The sequence below is a fragment of the Apis dorsata genome, unplaced genomic scaffold (genome assembly GCF_000469605.1).
Source record: "Apis dorsata unplaced genomic scaffold, Apis dorsata 1.3 scaffold_298, whole genome shotgun sequence".
In the NCBI taxonomy this organism is placed as follows: Eukaryota; Metazoa; Arthropoda; class Insecta; order Hymenoptera; family Apidae; genus Apis; species Apis dorsata.
In genome coordinates, this window is record NW_006263572.1 from 44,281 (window position 1) to 62,293 (window position 18,013).

An 18,013-nucleotide genomic window follows, 5' to 3' on the forward strand; every position below is an offset into this window, starting at 1 on the left:
ATCTAAAAAATAATTTTAAAGATTTTATATATTTATATAAAATTATATGAATTCTTTTTAATTAATTAAAAAAAAATTTTTGTTTATAGTTTCATATTAAATTTAGAAACCTTAAAAGAAAATAATTTAATATATATTAAATTTTCATATTAAATATATGTATATATTTATATAATATTTTCAATTTAATTTTTTTTTAATTTAAATTTAAATAATTTTATAATAATGATTAAATTTAAAAATATTTTTTTCCTTTTTTTAGCATTTTTTCTTTTTTTTTTTTTTTTTATATGTATCTTAATGTAATATATATATTATGGTAACAAATTACATTTTTACTATCATTTTAACATCATATATCAATATTTATATTTATTGTTGTTGTAGAATATTTTACAATTATTTTTATGTAAATATATTAATCATATAGCAAATTAATTAATAAAAATATTTTGTAAATTTAATTTATTTTTCAAAACGTTTTAACATAAATTAATTGCTTCATAATATTAAAAATATATTTATTGTTAAAATATTTAAGTTTTAAATATATGTATAGGTTTAAAAAATGTGATATATTATGTAAATATCAAAAATTTGTATTCATAAAAGATATACAAATATTTACTAAACATTATTTTTTTTAAGTTTATTCAAAAATATGAAATATATTCAAATATATTACAGTTTGTACATGTATGACAAATCGATAAAAATTAAATTGATTTTTTTACTAATAATTTTACAAATAAATTCTAGATTAAAAATTATAATATTAAAAGTTAAAATCTATACTTATGATTTTCAAGAAACATATTTTACAGAATTCATTATAAATAAGCTTAAAATTATTTAAATAAATTTTTGTATTAAATTGATTTTATAACAAAATATTATATTCGTAAAAAAAATGTAACAATTATTTTTACAATTAATTAATATTTTGTTAGTTTATCATGAATTGTGCTTTCAAAGACAAAGATACTTTGTCATAAAATTTTTCCATTACTCTATTTGCACCAGTATTTTATCAACTAAAATAATTTTATAGAGATCAAAATGTTTTATAGAAGGCACTTTATATATGTATTATAAACATAAGAGAAGTGCCAATAAATAAAGATAATGATCGCTCTAATATCTTTTACACATTTTTTATACATATCTATAAAAGAGCAATACATTATCATTAAGATTGTTATATTTTTAAAAATGGATTTGTATTTCAATGGATATATCATTATATTATTTCAGTTTTTCGACTGCTTAAACTTTTCTTTATCAATGCCCAATCTTCAAGAATATCTGCATCATTAAGCATGTAAACAATATAAGGTCCTGCAACAGAAACAGCTCTTCTTCTTTCAGTATGATTTCTGCGTCTTCTACCATTAGAATTTAACCATAAATCTGCATGAATATCAACATTATTTCTATCTTCTTCTAATCTACGAATTTTTTCTTGTAAATCATTATGAATGCAATCCCAAATTAATTCTTTTTCACTTTCAAAATTTTGCAATGCAGCTTGTTCTTCTGCTAAAAATTTATTCTGTATATTTTGTAATCTATATTGTTTTAATATCCCAGCTACTTCTGTTTTGGTTTTCATATTTTCTTTTAATCGTTCCAATGGTATTAAATATTCTTCAGATTTTCCAACTCGAACTTCACCTAATTTTGTATCTACTTGAGTAATTCTTTCACGATAAAGCCTAAAATTATTTTTAAAAGTTATATATATTAAATTTGTAGCAATTAAATTCTTTTTATAATTATATTTTTAAAAAATTGTATCATATGAAAATATTTACTGCTCTTTAAGAAGTGTAAATTGTCTTTCTAAATCTACTAAGTTTTCCATACATTCATTACGTCGTCTTTCACATTCATCTTCATCCATTTCTGAAGAATCATCACTATCACTGTGTTCTGCACTACTATCGCATGATGCAGAACTTTGATTACTTTCATTGCTATCATGAGACATTTCTTCTCCTTCTGCTTCAGATTCATCTTTAACACTTGGCATCTGTCTAGATATTACACTCACTTATAAGAATAAGTAACAAAAAAAATGATTATATGCTAAAAATATATACATAAATATATAAGTATAAAAATTTTTAAATTATATTTTAAATTAAAATATATTTTTTGAAGATATTATATGTAAAATTTATATTATGATATATCATAACCTCTAATATTTTGTTTTATTATTCAATAAATTTTTATTTGAATATTAATAACATTAAATTAATAATTATAAATTAATATCAATCAATAATAACAATATGTTATAGATATAATAATGATATTTTATAGTAAAATTTTCCGGAAAATTCCTTTAAATTATTGTACCTTGAATTATTTAATATTTTTGATAGAAAATTATATTTTTATATATTATATTAAAAATTATACTCACTCTTAAATAATTTTTTCTTATATTTTTCTTTTTAAAATAATATTATAAAATGACTATTAATACGAAAATAAAATAACAGTATTTGTCACTTTACTTGAAATCAACCATTTGTATTTCATCACTTAACGTGCGGGATTATCAATGAGCATGCGCCATGAAATTTTCAATAATTCTTTGCTAGAAATGAAAATCTCATTATGATAATTGAAATTTTGAAATTTCGAAATCATTTGATAAAAAAATTTTGATTTTTTGATCCTTGAACCTTTCTACTAATTTTATAATTCGAAACTTTCAAAATCTAGATAAAAAATAATTTATGAAAATAACTTACTTAACTTAAAAATCAAATCATATATCTAATTTATAATAATAATAATTGGTCGATTTGAAATAAATTGTTTACTTTAGAATTATATATAAAGAAAAAAAAAAGAAAGAAAATTATATATAAAGAAAAAATAAAATATAATAAAATTAATTTTTTGTAAGTTAAAAAACTTCTATTGATTAATTAACATTAAGTTTTTTTCATCTTACTATCTTTGTTATTTATGTAACTAACTATGTTGTATAAATTTCATGTGAATATAAATATACGGATTCTTAATTTTTTATTAATAATAAATTCTTTATAATTCATTTATATACATTATTCACGCACAATGCACGTAGATTACATATAAAATTCACTATATTAATCTATCTTCAGTTTTCTTTATAATCAATATGATAAATTTCATTATACTGCGGATTAAAAAAATTAAAAATAAATGTATTTTGTTGTATTGATAATAATATTATATGACAAATTTGAGCATTTTTTAAAGAAACAAATTAAATTTTATAACTAGAAAAGAGATTTTAAAAGTTTTGAATTATTTTTCTATAAAATACTAAATTTGAATCACTTCAAATTTGATTTAAAACTTAAAAATTTTTAAAAATCTTAATAAGATGAAATTTTATTTTCCCGAAAAAAATTTGAAAGTTTTTTCAAATTGATAGAATTAGTGAATAGATTCCAAAAATCACTATTTTAACTTAAGAAATTCATATTAAAAATTTGAATAATATAAATATTTAAATATAATTCAATGTTACTACAATGTTCTAGTACTTTATAGTTTACAAACAACTAGATCAACTTCAAAAACTAGATTAATAAAACTAAAATAATTTTCAAATATTGAAAAAAAAATATAAACCAAATTTAATTTCAATAAATAAAAATTAGTAATTAATATTTCATTTAAAATACAAAACGACTAGAATAAAATTAAAAATTTATATTATCTACAATTTCAATAAATCGTTATAGGACATCTGTTTTTTATTATTATTTAAACAATATATTTCATCTGTAATCATTAATTCGTTTTATGAATATCAATAATATTTAAATATTTTTAAATATACATAATTTTAATCTTTTGTATTCCTATAATTAAAATTGTGATTTTTGAAATATATTTATTATACATTATATAAAAATATATTTGTTATACATTATATATTTGTTATACATTATATAAAAATATTCTATATAATATAATAATATTGCATATATTTTATATGATAATAATATTATTCTACTGCAAATATATCAACAGAAAAGTTGCAGATTTGATACAAAATCTATTGTATTTAATTATATTAATAAATTAATAGTAACAAAAATAATAAATAACAATAATAATAAATTAATAATAACAAAAATATAGCAAATTTAGCTTTTGATAAAAACTATTCCGATTTTATTCGTAATTAACGATAAATTGGCAGAAATTGAATAGAAAGTATACAATAATCTGACAGCAGAAAAATGCTGTAGATCTATTAAATGTAATCATTGAATAAAATGGTTGTATTTTTCATTCTTTGCTTATTACAAATATTTTTTATAATTGAAGAAATACACATAAATGAAATATTTTTATTTTTATTTTGATAATAAATATTTATTTTTTTTTAATGATATAAATTACAATTTACAAAATACATTTTAAAAAATTATATTTTACTTTATTTTAATAATAATGCATTAATAAATAATTAATTCATTAATATACAGGGATCATAATAAACATATCATAATAAAGTAGTATGTAAGTAATTATGTAATATTATAATTTTTTTTAATTAATATTATAATAAATTATAACTTTTTTTTAATTTTATAATTTTATAATCTTTAATAAATATTTCTTATAGATTTTAATCTATAAATCATTTTTTTCTAGAATTTCACAATTTTTGAAAAAATCATTTCAAAAAAAAATTATAATTTTTCAACATTCGAAATATTTTATATCTTTATAATAATTGTTATTTAGTTGCTCTTAATATGAAATAATTATGTAATATTCTTCTAAATAAAATGATGTAAGTAGTTATTAGATTACATATTATATTATAATATTATAATAATGATCAAAGATAAAAAACGTCAAAAATGTACTTATTTTAACTGATATTTTTTAATTTATTTAAAAAACTAGAAATCTAATTTCAAAAAAAATATAACTTCAGAAGAGATAAATCTGATAAATATAGAGCAGACTTTTCTATTAAAAAAAGTTGAGAGAAGCTATGATTATTTTTATTTTTAATATAAAGGTATAATATAAATAAATCGACAAAAGATAAAGTAACAATATATGATTAGTAAATATGGTAGTAAATAAAATAATGATAGTAATGATATACAATAATAATAAGGATTTCAATACCGATACAAAATCATCCATGTTATTTTACAGCTATTTGTACTTAGTTACTCCGTATATATCGATTTTAGAACCGTAGCAGACATGCGTTGACGTTTTATTATGGAATGCACACACAATTTTATTTTGCCGAGTTCAGTTTTATCACTTGAAAGAAACGATATGTGTCAAATAATTAAACGAAATAAATCTTCCTTGAAAAGTAAGTGTTCAAAATATTACGTTTCCACATTTTCGATGAACCTATCTTTCGAATTTTTCGAATTAAAGTTGCATTAATGTTCGCAATTTCTCTTTGTTAATATAAGTGAATAGTTTTCAACATAAATATTTTCTTATTGTATTTATTTAATTATTTCCTTCGAAAAAATATTTTTAGATGATTTGAAATGTATATTTTGTACTTTATATATGATTATTATTATATATCATTAATTATCTTTCATATGAAATAGATATATAATCTTTTGTTTAATTCAATTACAATTGGACTATATCCTATCCAATAGAGCCACGTTTATTAAACTTATATATAATACATATATCGAACAATATCAAGGTCTTTACGGAATTTTCCACGTTTCTTTACACCACGTATTCTTTATATTTTGCTTAAGATATTTGACATTTACTGGAATTTGTCCATTTATAACATAGGGATCTAAATAAACGTATCAGTACTTTAAAGTTATTCGTAACTTTTAAAGTTGAAGACGAAAATATGTAAAGTTAAATGATAAAATATATTTTACGCCGCATGAATAGAATTTTATGCTAAATATAATGTAGTTATTTTGATTATTTTCCGCGTTTTATTTATTATACAGTATTATCGCGTTTGCTATAATTCTTATAACGCTGATAATAGGTACATGAAAAATATTAGTAACGAAATTAGTACGTGCAAATATGACCACCATCATAGAAAATGTACAAATTCTACAAACTTTAACATCTCACACTAATGATGTAACTAGTGTTGATTTTGCTGGTGATTGCGTATTAGTAACTGGATCCGGGTAAGAAAGTTATAAAAAATTCATGATTTGTAAATATGTAGAAAAACTTTTTTCGAAATAAACGATCGATGAATCTTTCTATATTTTTTCAGAGACAAACGAGTTAGAGTTTGGCAATGGCGATCCGGCACAGGATACATAGAAGCATATTTTTCTCCATTGCAAGGACACAAGTATGGAGTTACATCTGTCAAAGTGAGTCCTCGATCAACGATGTTAGCTTCGGCCAGTATAGATGGTACAACGTTACTTTGGAATTTACGAGTAAGTTTTATTATATTCTATCTATTATCCGAAATTAAAATAAATTACGATTAATACTATTATTATGATATTATCATATTATCAAGATAGTATTAGATATAAATATCATGTATTTTCAGACGGGATCAAAAATTCATACCATGGTTCAAGTAGGTGGAGAAGCTGTGAGAGTTTGTAGATTTTCACCCGATTCAACGTTACTTGCAACTGCTGGAGATAATGGACAAGTTTGTCTTTGGGATTTGGTTCGACGCAATTTAGTTAGGCAAGAACCAGCATTGTAATCTTATATAATATAATATAAATTAATAGTAGTAAAAGTAGATAAATAATAGTAAAATTGATAACTTCATGAATTGAACATGTTCAAAAATTCAATCGTCAATTTTGTCAATTCGTATTTTCTTTACCGATCAACATTGTTACGATATTTATTTATTACGACCATATATAAATGAAATCTATCTCTATCGGTAATTTAGATGTTTTCAAAAACACGATGGTGCTGTACAAAGTGTATGTTTTTCACCCGATTCTACTTGGTTGATTACCACTTGTACATTTGGTGTCTTGAAATTATTCTCCACCGCCGATATCATCGACTCGTGCCTTTCCGATAATCAAACAATCACTGCTCTTGCCTGGGTAGATGATGCTCATGATCTAGGCGTTATTTCTTGTGATTTTTCGACTTCTCAAAAGATTATAAGTAATATATAAAAAATTTTTACAACACTCTTGTTTTAGAAAAATATAAATAATTAGATAAAGATCTCATGATATTAATATATTTATAATTTGATTAATATTTAGGTAACGATCCGCTCACGAAATTATATCAACTAGTTACTTGCGGTAATGACCATTGTGTAAAACTATGGGAAATAATTATAATACAATCGAAATGTGAAACTCAACCGTCCTCTGTCAATATAAATCTCTGCAGAATCATGGAAAAACACAGCAGTGCTTTAACTTGTGTTTGTTTCAACGTAAACGGATTGTTCATTGCCAGCAGTAGTCTTGATAAAACAGCAGTGATTTGGGAAACGGTATAAAATATATACGTATATATATTTCATCTATTCTTTAAAATAATAAATCATGGAACTTGTGCAATTGTTGATGACATTATGATTTTATATAATCGAATTTTAATATTTTAAAATTCTAAAATAAATTAATATAATGATTTTTAGAATTCGGGAAAAGTAATGACGATAATATCAGGGCATAATAGATATGTAGCGTCCTGCGCGTTCTCGAGAGATGGAAATTTATTGGCAACTGGTAATTAATTGTATATATATATAATACAATTGCATATGCTCCTCATTTTATTATTATTATCATTATAGGTTCTAACGATAAATCTGTAATTGTTTGGGATCTCAAAGGAAACTTAAGTCTTGATTCGGAACTTGTACGACGATTTACACCTGCCTTATTTTTAGATAATCACGAAGAAGTAAATATATATGTTTCCATCTATCGTCAATCGTAAAAAAATAATCGCATTCATTTAGAACGAAACTAATTTTCTATCATTATATCCAGAGCATTGAATATGAACAGACTGTAATGAAGAATGTTGAATCTATTAATGATGTTCAATTAATTCAAAGATTGGAAGAACACACTGGTGTAGTGAATAGTCTAGCTTTTTATGGAAATCATCTTATCGCTTCTGGATCTGGGTTAGTTGGAATTTTTATATGATTCATGATTAAATTGCCGATGTTTATGCACATATATTTGTCATAATATACAATATGCAATATGCAAAACATATATGTTATTTATATAATAACATAATATATATATGTGTGTGTGTGTGTATAGAATGTTATTATATTCGTAGAAAGATTGATTAAAATCAAAATAAATATGAAAATTGATATATAAAAATTAAGATTTTAAGATTTATTATATAAATAATTAAAATTTGCATTAAATGAAACAAAATCGAAAGAAAAAATTATCCTGTTATACTTTATTATACTTTTTCTTCTTTGCTTCATTTAACATGAATTTAAATTTATGACTTAATTTATTAATTATGAACTTAATTTATAATCTAATAAGTAAACATAATTGACATTTTTGTATGTCAACTTTTATATTTATTTTAACTTGTAGAATCGATTTTCTAAAAGTGCTCTATGAATATATTAACATCCTACATATAAAAATATAAAATATGTATATAATATTTTCTATTCATAAGTTCATAGATAAGTAGTAAACATATATAAGTACATACGTAAGTATATATATTTAATATATTCATTTAATTCACAAGCAATGCGAAATTTAAACTTCGTTTTATTTTTGCTAACAACAATGATAATCATCGAGAATGATAAATAAAGAAAGACAACGAACGATTAAAATACAAAGTATTTCAAAAAATTTATAATTTATTTCAATATGAAATCGCTTACATAAAAAATATGAATAATATATTACATACAAAATAATTTTTCATTCAAATTTCATTGCTATCATTATCTTTTTTTTATTAAAATATACATAAACATCGACAAAATTTCCGAAAACTTATCATGCCCGATTTAAAATTTTTTGGATGTTTTATCTTAGGACAAATACTGATTATGATTACTATTATTTTATATGATTATTATTATGATCTTATTCTGCGTGTATTATGTATTGATGATGTTGATACTAAAATAATAGAACACTTTTCACAAAATTTTGAGTTTTAACTTTCGAATCGTCAAAAATTCTTCTCGCAAATATTGTTTTTATATAAAATGAAGTTATTTGCAAAATTTCAACCAAATCGACAGATTTTAAATCAATCTATATCGTTAAATAATTATATTAAATGTATAGGGATAAATTAATACGAATTTGGACTATTGAAAGCGAAGAAGAAGAAACAGATTCCGAAATTACCATGAAATTTCAAGAAAAATCTTACAGTCCATTAGATGGTCATAAATATAGCATAAATCACGTAGAATTTAGTCCTTGTGGTCGTATGCTTGCCTCCTGCTCTTTAGATGGAACTGTTGTTATCTGGAATACTGAGGTAATACTACATATATTTAAATAAAAATTATCAATGTTAAAATAGGAAAATAACAATATTGAAACATTTTGAAGAATAACGAAACATAACGACTTTTTTTTGGTCCATTTCATATAACTTTGTAAATTGTAAATTAAACTCACTGTTAGTGATGCTCTTTTATTACTTAATTTCTCGTAGGACGGCTGTCAAGCAAAATCTTCTTTCGTAAATTCAGGATCCGGTATTCGTGTTTGTCGATGGTCCCCGGATGGTACTAAAATTGCTACTGCTGGAGATGATGAAAGAACAACATTATGGAATGTGGATAATATGGAGGAACTTTGGTATATCTTTAAAATATTTTGACCATATTTCCGAATAATATCAATGATTGAAATCTTAACTTTAGCAATTTATGTCAAAAGAAAAATCACCATTACAAATCCCAATTACTAGATAAAATTAAATTCGTGAGAAGATAATATTTCTTAATAATTCTGCTGATAATATCTTCTGATAATTCACATTCATTCTTTGTCTTTAAATCCCCTAAAATTTACCAAATTTCATTTCAATCAGTCATTAATGCCTTTTCAAGTTTTTATATTTAAAGTAGAAAAATTATATCTTTTTTTTTTTGTCTTTTCTATTTAGAAATATACAAGTATTTAAAATTATAGATTTGACTCAGATCGGAATTTTTTTGGATTCGGATCGAGATCTCGAAAAATTTATTAATTCATATTCAGATATTCATTATTTCGAGATTCAATTTTCGATTCAAAATCTAAAGTTTGATTCAAAACATGATTTTTTTGTTACTTAATTTTTTTAATTCTGATTTTGTAATATAATTAGATATAAAAATTCGTAGATATCGATGAAAAGAAGGATCTTTCTCTTTTTATTTAAAACATCAGAACATCAAACTTGAAAAACGAATTATTGCTATTATTTTATAACATTCAAACTTCGATTACATACTGAAAAGGCGCATAAAAAATCTTGTTTCACTAAATATATATATATATTTGTTATTAAATTTTTAAGCAAAGAAAATAGTATTGAAAATAATATTATTTTATTTTAATTTAGAATAATTTTAATTTTAATTTTATTTATAAATTAGAATAAAGGAAACAATAATATTGCTAGAAAAATTTTGTTCTAAATGGAACAAATAAAAAATCAAATGAATCACAAATTACATCCAAATAATGTATTTACAAGATACAACTTTATTTTTTTATATATTATTATAAATATTAATGAAAACGTTATTTTTGCATACATATGTATATATATAAATATAAATAGTAAAGTACACATTAAGTTATTATTATGTGCAGTGTTTTTAGAGGCCACTCCGATGCAGTAAACGCGATTGCTTTTACACCTGATTCTTGTTATTTAGTCACGGCTTGTAACGAAGGTACCTGGAGATTATTTGACATTGTGGATAATAAAAATTGTGCGGCATTAATTATTTGTGGAGAAGCTCATGACTTAGGCGTACAAGGGTGTGACTTTAGTCCATCATCTGATTTTATATATAATAGTGAGTATTATAAAATATTATGAATTAATATTGATGTTTATGTATAACTGCTCTTCGTAATTTATCATATTATCTTGATTTACAGAAAGAATAAATATAAATAATGATAAACACTTTTATTTACTGGCAACTGGTGGCAATGATTCAATGGTTAAATTATGGCAAATAACAATTGGTAAACGAGATGTAAGTGCAACAGGAAGTATTGGAAGCACTGGTGATGACATACAATATAAAGAAAAAAAAATTTTTACTGGACATGGTGGCAATGTAACTTGTGTTCGATTTTCTCCAATTCACAGCGAAATCTTAGGAAGTGTAGCGACCGATAGAACTGCACGTATATGGAGTATAGTAAGATAATATTTAAATTATCTCTTTTTTATCTTTTATAAAAAATAAGTCATTCTTTTTCAAAATAGCAATAACAAAAAAAAGAGAAAAATAATATCCAAATATGTGAAAAATTATTTTGCATAATTATTTATAACTTAAAAAATTATACATATAATTTTAGTACTCTGGAGTGTGTTTGTACGTATTAGAAGAGCACGAAAGTCTTGTAACTGCTTGTGCATTTTCGGAAGATACATCCCTTTTTATTACAGGTTTGGGTTATATTATTTTATCCAATGTACATTCTTTTGATTAATTCTTTTTTATATAAATAAATTATTTCAAATCATAAATATAGGTGCTCTAGATAAAACTGTCTTAATTTGGAAAATACCTCAACAATTAATTTCACAAAATATATTAATGAATAATTTAAAGTATAATAGAAAAAAGGTATTTAAAACATGATATTGTTTAAAATAATATTTTGTTTAATAATAAAAAATTATGTTAATTATTAACATTTTTAATATTTAATACGAAAGGTTATAGATTGGAAGATTGATGATACCTTAAAATGGTTAGACGAAATAGGTTTATCAATATTAATTAAAAATGCTTCTGCGATTTCTTTAACGGGACGTCAATTATTTTCTTTATCGGAAAATGAATTAATAAAAAAACTGCATATAGAACAGGATGATGAGGTAGAATTTAAAATAATTTATATTTTTTCCTATTACTCATTTTATGGTAATTTTAATTGCGTATACAATTGCAGACAGCAGAAGCACTTAAAACACAATTGTATTGGTTGAAACGTGAAGATGATAATTCTATAGAAATTTCTATAGACGATACCGAAATACCTCACGAATTTTTATGTCCTATTACACATGAAATAATGAAAGAACCTGTTCAATGTTCTGGTAATATAAATAAAAATTATAATTAAGATTTATTAACAAATGATTATTTTAACAAACATCTTAATTTCAGATGGATTTACATATGAGAAAGCAGCTATAAATGAATGGTTTTTATGTGGAAAATATACTAGTCCAATGACAAATAAATCTCTTCGAGATACTTCATTTACCCCAAACATTATACTCAGGAACGCGATATATACTTTTCTTCATGGAAATCGACCACAATTTTAAATATTAATAATTGTTAATGATTAATTTAAATTATAATTGAAAGTATAAGTATAATATAAATATTTGTAACAATTTTTTTTTTCTTTTTTTTTCTTTTGACTAACATGTTAGCATATCTTTTTCTTAGTCACTTGACACTTTTCTTTATCACAATTTAAGAAACTTTATCAGAAAAATTGTATGCACTCCTATAAATATATATATAATGCTATAAAAGAAACAAATCATAAATGCGCACAAAAATTTATTGTACAAATATAATTAAAAAAATCGATGAACTCGATAAAATATACTTAAATACACTTATATACATTTGTGATAATTTTATAAATATCTATTAAATAAAAATTTTAATTATATACATATAATATAAAAATGACTTATTTTTCAAAAATAGAAATTAATATTTATTATCGATATTTTTAATATTGAAAATTAAAATATTCGATATTTTATATAAAAAATTATTTGATTAATATTTTTAAACTAAATAAAAATATACATATGTAAGTATTTAAAATAAAATGTTATTATTTATAAACATTCGGAAGTAGCTTCTTATTACTATTAATATTCGACCAATTAATATTGAAATTGTTTAAAAACAGGATGCTCATAAAGAAATCTATGATTCAAAATTACATGAAAAATCGAATTCATGTAAAAATTGAATAGTTTTTGAATGGGTACTATTACGCATAGTTACAGCACTGTTGAATCAAAACAAATGAATAATATCCGCATGACAACAAAATGTCGTAACATTTCTATCGTATATTTTTTTATATTCTATTTTCAAATTCAAAATCATACTCGAAACATTTTTAGATGATTTTGTTTTCATACATCGACAAAATTTTAAACTGTATAAAAAATTTATATTAGACAAAAAATACAAAGTTCATACATCAATTCTTTTAATAAATATAATTATTTTTTATAATTAATCAAAATTATCAAATTGAATATCTATTAATATTCATATACAGAAAATTTTAAAATTTTAAAATTTATTTTAAAATTCTCTATTAAAATTATATTTATGTAATTTATCATCTGATTTTTGTTCCAAAATTATGCAATATATTTTTTAAAAACTGAACGTGATAGAACAATTCTGCTTATAAATTCATTTTTAAGATAAGAAATTTTATCAAAATCTTGTAAATATTGCAAATTTAAATTTATATTGTACAATATAATATATCAAAATATACAAGATAGTTTAATATAGTGATCTTCTCAAAGAAAAACCGAAACTATGTAATTCATCGAGATTAGAAATCAGTATCAAGTTCGTAAAAATATAATATTAATAATAAAGTTTCATATTTTTAAAGAATAATACTATAAAACCGATAAGTTATTATGAATAAATGCAGCTAAATTTTTAGTTTCAATTATTTATATTATATTACTGTTACTTATCTCATATAGCTTATAAATGAATATAATTTTTAGAATTTATTCTTTATTTTTTTTGGTTTCTTGTTTTTAACTATTTTATTTTAATCATTATTTTAACTAAACATATTTTAGGATTTACTAAAAATTTTAAATAATAATAATTTGTTAAAAATTCACTTTCATCTTGATTATTTTTATTTACTTTGATAATATTGCAGTAAAACCGATGACTATATAAATTCTTCGAAGATAACTAGATTGAAAAACTTAGTATGATTGGAGCGCTTGTGTCAAACGTGCACATATATACGTTCACTGTAAAAAGATACGTATTGTGTCTCTGACGATAAATAACAAAATGGTTAGTATTCTTATAGACTTTCTTTTCTTTGCTTTTTTGCTATTTTATTACAAAAAATGTACTTAAACAAAAGTAGCAATAAAAGAATGCGTCATATTTTCAGGCATCTTACTCAGAGGATCAGTTAGCAGGTAAGTAAATACGAATGACATTTGCGATATCAAACAGAATAAGATTAAAGAGGGACGGACAGATTGTACTCGATGTTCAATTTAGGTCAAGAATATCGTTTACCTTATTAGACCCACCCTGGTGACATCGATTTACGTGTCGGTGATTTCCTTTTATGGTTAGGCACCTGAAAGAAATAGCAGCAGGAAAGAAGAAACGAAGACAGAAATCGAGTAGCATTGCGTCGTAGCGTCTGTAGAGCCTTTATATTCCGTTTTAAATCGTTTCCAAATATTGTTTTATTAATATACTTGTGTTGTAAACGAGATATATATTGTGTTAAGAAAAAACAAATTTTAATTTATTTATTAATATTCTATATTCTTGCTTTGAAAATGAAACGCAATATAGTATAAATTTTTTTTTTTACACATATTTAATTTATTGTAATTGTTTCACTTCTTAAAAAAAAAAATCTTATTTTTTTTCATACAATTTATATGCATATGTATCTACTTATATATAAAATACACAATGTATGGTTGTAGTTATCAAGAATTAACTAACAGAATGATGTCATCAATTGAGGGTAAATAAATTTATTATTCATAGAATATATCATTTTTTAGATATAATAAATAATAAAGAATAAATATTTCTTTACATATTTATCTATATTTATTCATTTTATATAATTATAATAATTATAATTATAAAATTTTTTATTGCAATAGAATTTCAAGAGGCGTTTCAACTATTTGACAGCCGAGGAGATGGAAAAATTCATGTAGCTCAAATTGGTGATGCATTACGTGCTTTAGGGCAAAATCCAACTGAATCAGATGTCAAGAAATTTACTCATCAACATAAACCTGATGAACGTATTAGTTTTGAAGTATTTCTACCAATTTATCAAGCTATAAGTAAATCTAGAACTTCTGATACTGCTGATGATTTTATAGAAGGATTGCGCCACTTTGATAAAGATGGAAATGGTTTTATTTCTTCTGCAGAATTGAGACATCTTTTAACCACACTAGGTATGTAAAAATATTTTTATTTCTAATTATTTAATACAAATTTGAATGTATAATTTAGTTTGTAATTTACAAACTAATTTTCTTCATTTTTTGATAGGTGAAAAACTTAGTGATGAAGAAGTTGAAACTTTATTAGCTGGTCATGAAGATTCACAGGGTAATATTAATTATGAAGACTTTGTTCGTCAAGTAATGTGCGGTTAAATTTATTTTAATAGATACAGTAATTATTAATCAAAAAAATTTTTATCTATTATAAAATCTTTTATAAACATTTTTTATCTTTTTGATTTACTTATATTGTATTTTTTTATTATTCAAAATTATGTAAAATTATATACATAATAGTTACCCCAATATTATTTTATATTAGAAATGTAGAACATAAATCTTCTTTTTTTTTGTTTATTTGATATAATGAATATACATATACATTGTGCCTTGATGTGAGAAATTCATAAAAAGGTATATTCAAAGTCAAAACTAATATAAAATTTAAAGAAAAAAAAAAATTCAATCTCAATATATATAAAATTTTTTTAATATTCATGTAATTAATTTAATAATTTAAGTAATTATTTTTAATATTTGTTAATAATTCTTTGTTTCTTTCTTTCTATTTTCAAAAATGTTAATTATAAATATAAAAAACTGTATTCGAAAAAAATAAAATTTGTTAGAGATGAAATTTAAACATAGATAAACTTAAAACAAATATTTTTTTTTACATCTAATTATTTGAAATAAATAATAGTATGTAATGCTGTTATGAACCCAGAGATCAAATTTAAATAAAAATATACATATCAATTTTCATATTAAAATAGCTTTTTTATTCTTAATAGTGTAAAAATTTGTATTGTAACATGTAAAAATATTAACATTGTTATAACATTTACCGTGTAAATTAAACAAATAAAAATATTATAAATCGATTTAAATCGAATCGATATATATCGAATCGAAATAAATCGAATGAAGTCGACATTTAAGAAGGAGCGCTTCAGTATCGTTGCATTCGCTTGAGTAGTACGGTTGCCTTGTGTGTTAGTAATTCTACGATAATTTTTTATCAGATAGTAATCGCTAGTCTAGCGAAGATTTCATTGTGAGAAAGTAAAATTACAACCGTCAAAATTTTACGAAGAAAGAAATATGAGTATTAATTCCGGCCTATCATTAAGTAATTGTGAAAGTACTAAAAAAGGCATAATAATGCCAAGTTTAATATCCAGCAATTGGTAAGTAGCGACTACTGCGCCATTTGTCTTTATTTCATCACCGCCATCTTACATTCTATTTATTGGTATTTATTCTTTATTATTTTTATTGGTCCAATAGTTTTTAAAAAATGTTTAATAATATATGTCCAAAATAATTTTTTTTTTTATGAATAAAAATTTTATCACAAATATATTTATTTAAACAACAAATTTTAAGAATTCATATAACAATATCTTCTATCATTCTAAAATCTTTAGATTTATAATTTTTTATTCATGTTTAAAGTTATATTTTTTTTAATGAAACGCTCATTATATTAAATACATATTAAGTAAGTATAATATTTTAAATTAAAATATTTTATACAATAAAAAACAATAAGAACAAAAATAAGAGAGAAAAACAAAATAATAATGAAATTGTAATATATTTCATAATTTTTCGGAAATAATATTTATTCTGTTATACTATGTATACTGCCACGTGAATCATGAACAACCATTGCGTGACGTAGAAACAACACGTATTCATCGATACATTATACATATCAGCTGTTTTCTCTATGCGTATAAAGCATAAAAATATAATAAATCAAATTTTTTCTGTTCTATTCTATTCTATTTTCTATTTTATTTTATATTATTTTATATATATGCATGCTATATACTTGCATTCATATATGTGTATATACATATATATGTCAAAGTTAAACGATAAAGATTTCTTACATAATTCTTACTGTACTTATATAGACATATATATATATAGACATATCAATTAGTAAATATAAAGTAAAATCAGGATAATTTTAATAAGATTAGTAATTACAGTCAAAAAATTATCATTAGATAAAAAAACTATTTTATATTGATGATAATTATTTATCATTTCATTTCATTAAATATTTATTTCAAATATGCAGAAACTTAATATCAAGAATTTCACTTAATTATTCCATTATTTTCATATCGCAATATAAAAGATAATTAATAAAATTGAATAATATATGTTAGTAAATTTAATAAATAGAACTAATATGTTTAAATTTTTTTTTCACAATAGTATATTCATAATATTACTCTTATATATTTGTTTATTTTAGATAATAGATCGCGATATAACAAGCAGTAATATATTTAATTTTACGATACAAATATATTATATATTACATTACAACATAATATATTATAATTAATAATATATAATAATTATAATATTGTATATATATTATATTATATATAATATAATAATAAAAATTATTATATATATATTATATATTGTTAATTATATTTTGTAAATAATTTAATTTTAATATCAAGAAATTTTTAAT

At 21.7% G+C, this 18,013-nt stretch overlaps 3 protein-coding genes across 6 annotated transcripts; 2 read left to right on the top strand and 1 right to left on the bottom strand.

Annotated features, from left to right (window-relative positions):
• Positions 1-1,223: 1,223 nt before the first annotated feature.
• On the bottom strand, positions 1,224-2,581 carry LOC102681376 (breast cancer metastasis-suppressor 1-like protein). 2 transcript variants are annotated; one of them, XM_006617314.2, is made up of 3 exons: positions 2,432-2,581; positions 1,815-2,036; positions 1,224-1,715 (listed from the first exon to the last, which is right to left on the bottom strand). In XM_006617314.2, the coding sequence occupies exons 2-3, from the start codon at positions 2,030-2,032 to the stop codon at positions 1,241-1,243; spliced, it is 693 nt and encodes a 230-aa protein (XP_006617377.1). In that variant the 5' UTR covers positions 2,033-2,036; positions 2,432-2,581; the 3' UTR covers positions 1,224-1,240. The 2 variants fall into 2 exon arrangements, with proteins under 2 accessions (XP_006617377.1, XP_006617376.1); XM_006617313.2 differs by having other exon boundaries at positions 1,815-2,052.
• A 2,617-nt stretch (positions 2,582-5,198) lies between these two features.
• LOC102681597 (WD repeat, SAM and U-box domain-containing protein 1-like) lies at positions 5,199-12,846 on the top strand. The gene is made up of 18 exons (XM_031511270.1): positions 5,199-5,362; positions 6,029-6,179; positions 6,272-6,443; positions 6,563-6,708; positions 6,926-7,152; positions 7,257-7,495; positions 7,643-7,733; positions 7,802-7,911; positions 8,001-8,140; positions 9,303-9,501; positions 9,682-9,827; positions 10,833-11,041; positions 11,127-11,395; positions 11,559-11,649; positions 11,736-11,830; positions 11,923-12,084; positions 12,159-12,306; positions 12,377-12,846. Exons 2-18 carry the CDS (start codon positions 6,070-6,072, stop codon positions 12,538-12,540), a joined length of 2,718 nt encoding a protein of 905 aa, XP_031367130.1. The 5' UTR covers positions 5,199-5,362; positions 6,029-6,069; the 3' UTR covers positions 12,541-12,846.
• A 1,319-nt stretch (positions 12,847-14,165) lies between these two features.
• On the top strand, positions 14,166-15,904 carry LOC102681818 (myosin-2 essential light chain). 3 transcript variants are annotated; one of them, XM_006617319.2, is made up of 4 exons: positions 14,166-14,308; positions 14,412-14,439; positions 15,154-15,459; positions 15,557-15,904. In XM_006617319.2, the coding sequence occupies exons 1-4, from the start codon at positions 14,306-14,308 to the stop codon at positions 15,661-15,663; spliced, it is 444 nt and encodes a 147-aa protein (XP_006617382.1). In that variant the 5' UTR covers positions 14,166-14,305; the 3' UTR covers positions 15,664-15,904. The 3 variants fall into 3 exon arrangements, with proteins under 3 accessions (XP_006617382.1, XP_006617381.1, XP_006617380.1); XM_006617318.2 differs by having other exon boundaries at positions 14,196-14,308; positions 14,394-14,439; XM_006617317.1 differs by lacking the exons at positions 14,166-14,308; positions 14,412-14,439 and adding an exon at positions 14,954-15,008.
• Positions 15,905-18,013: the final 2,109 nt, after the last annotated feature.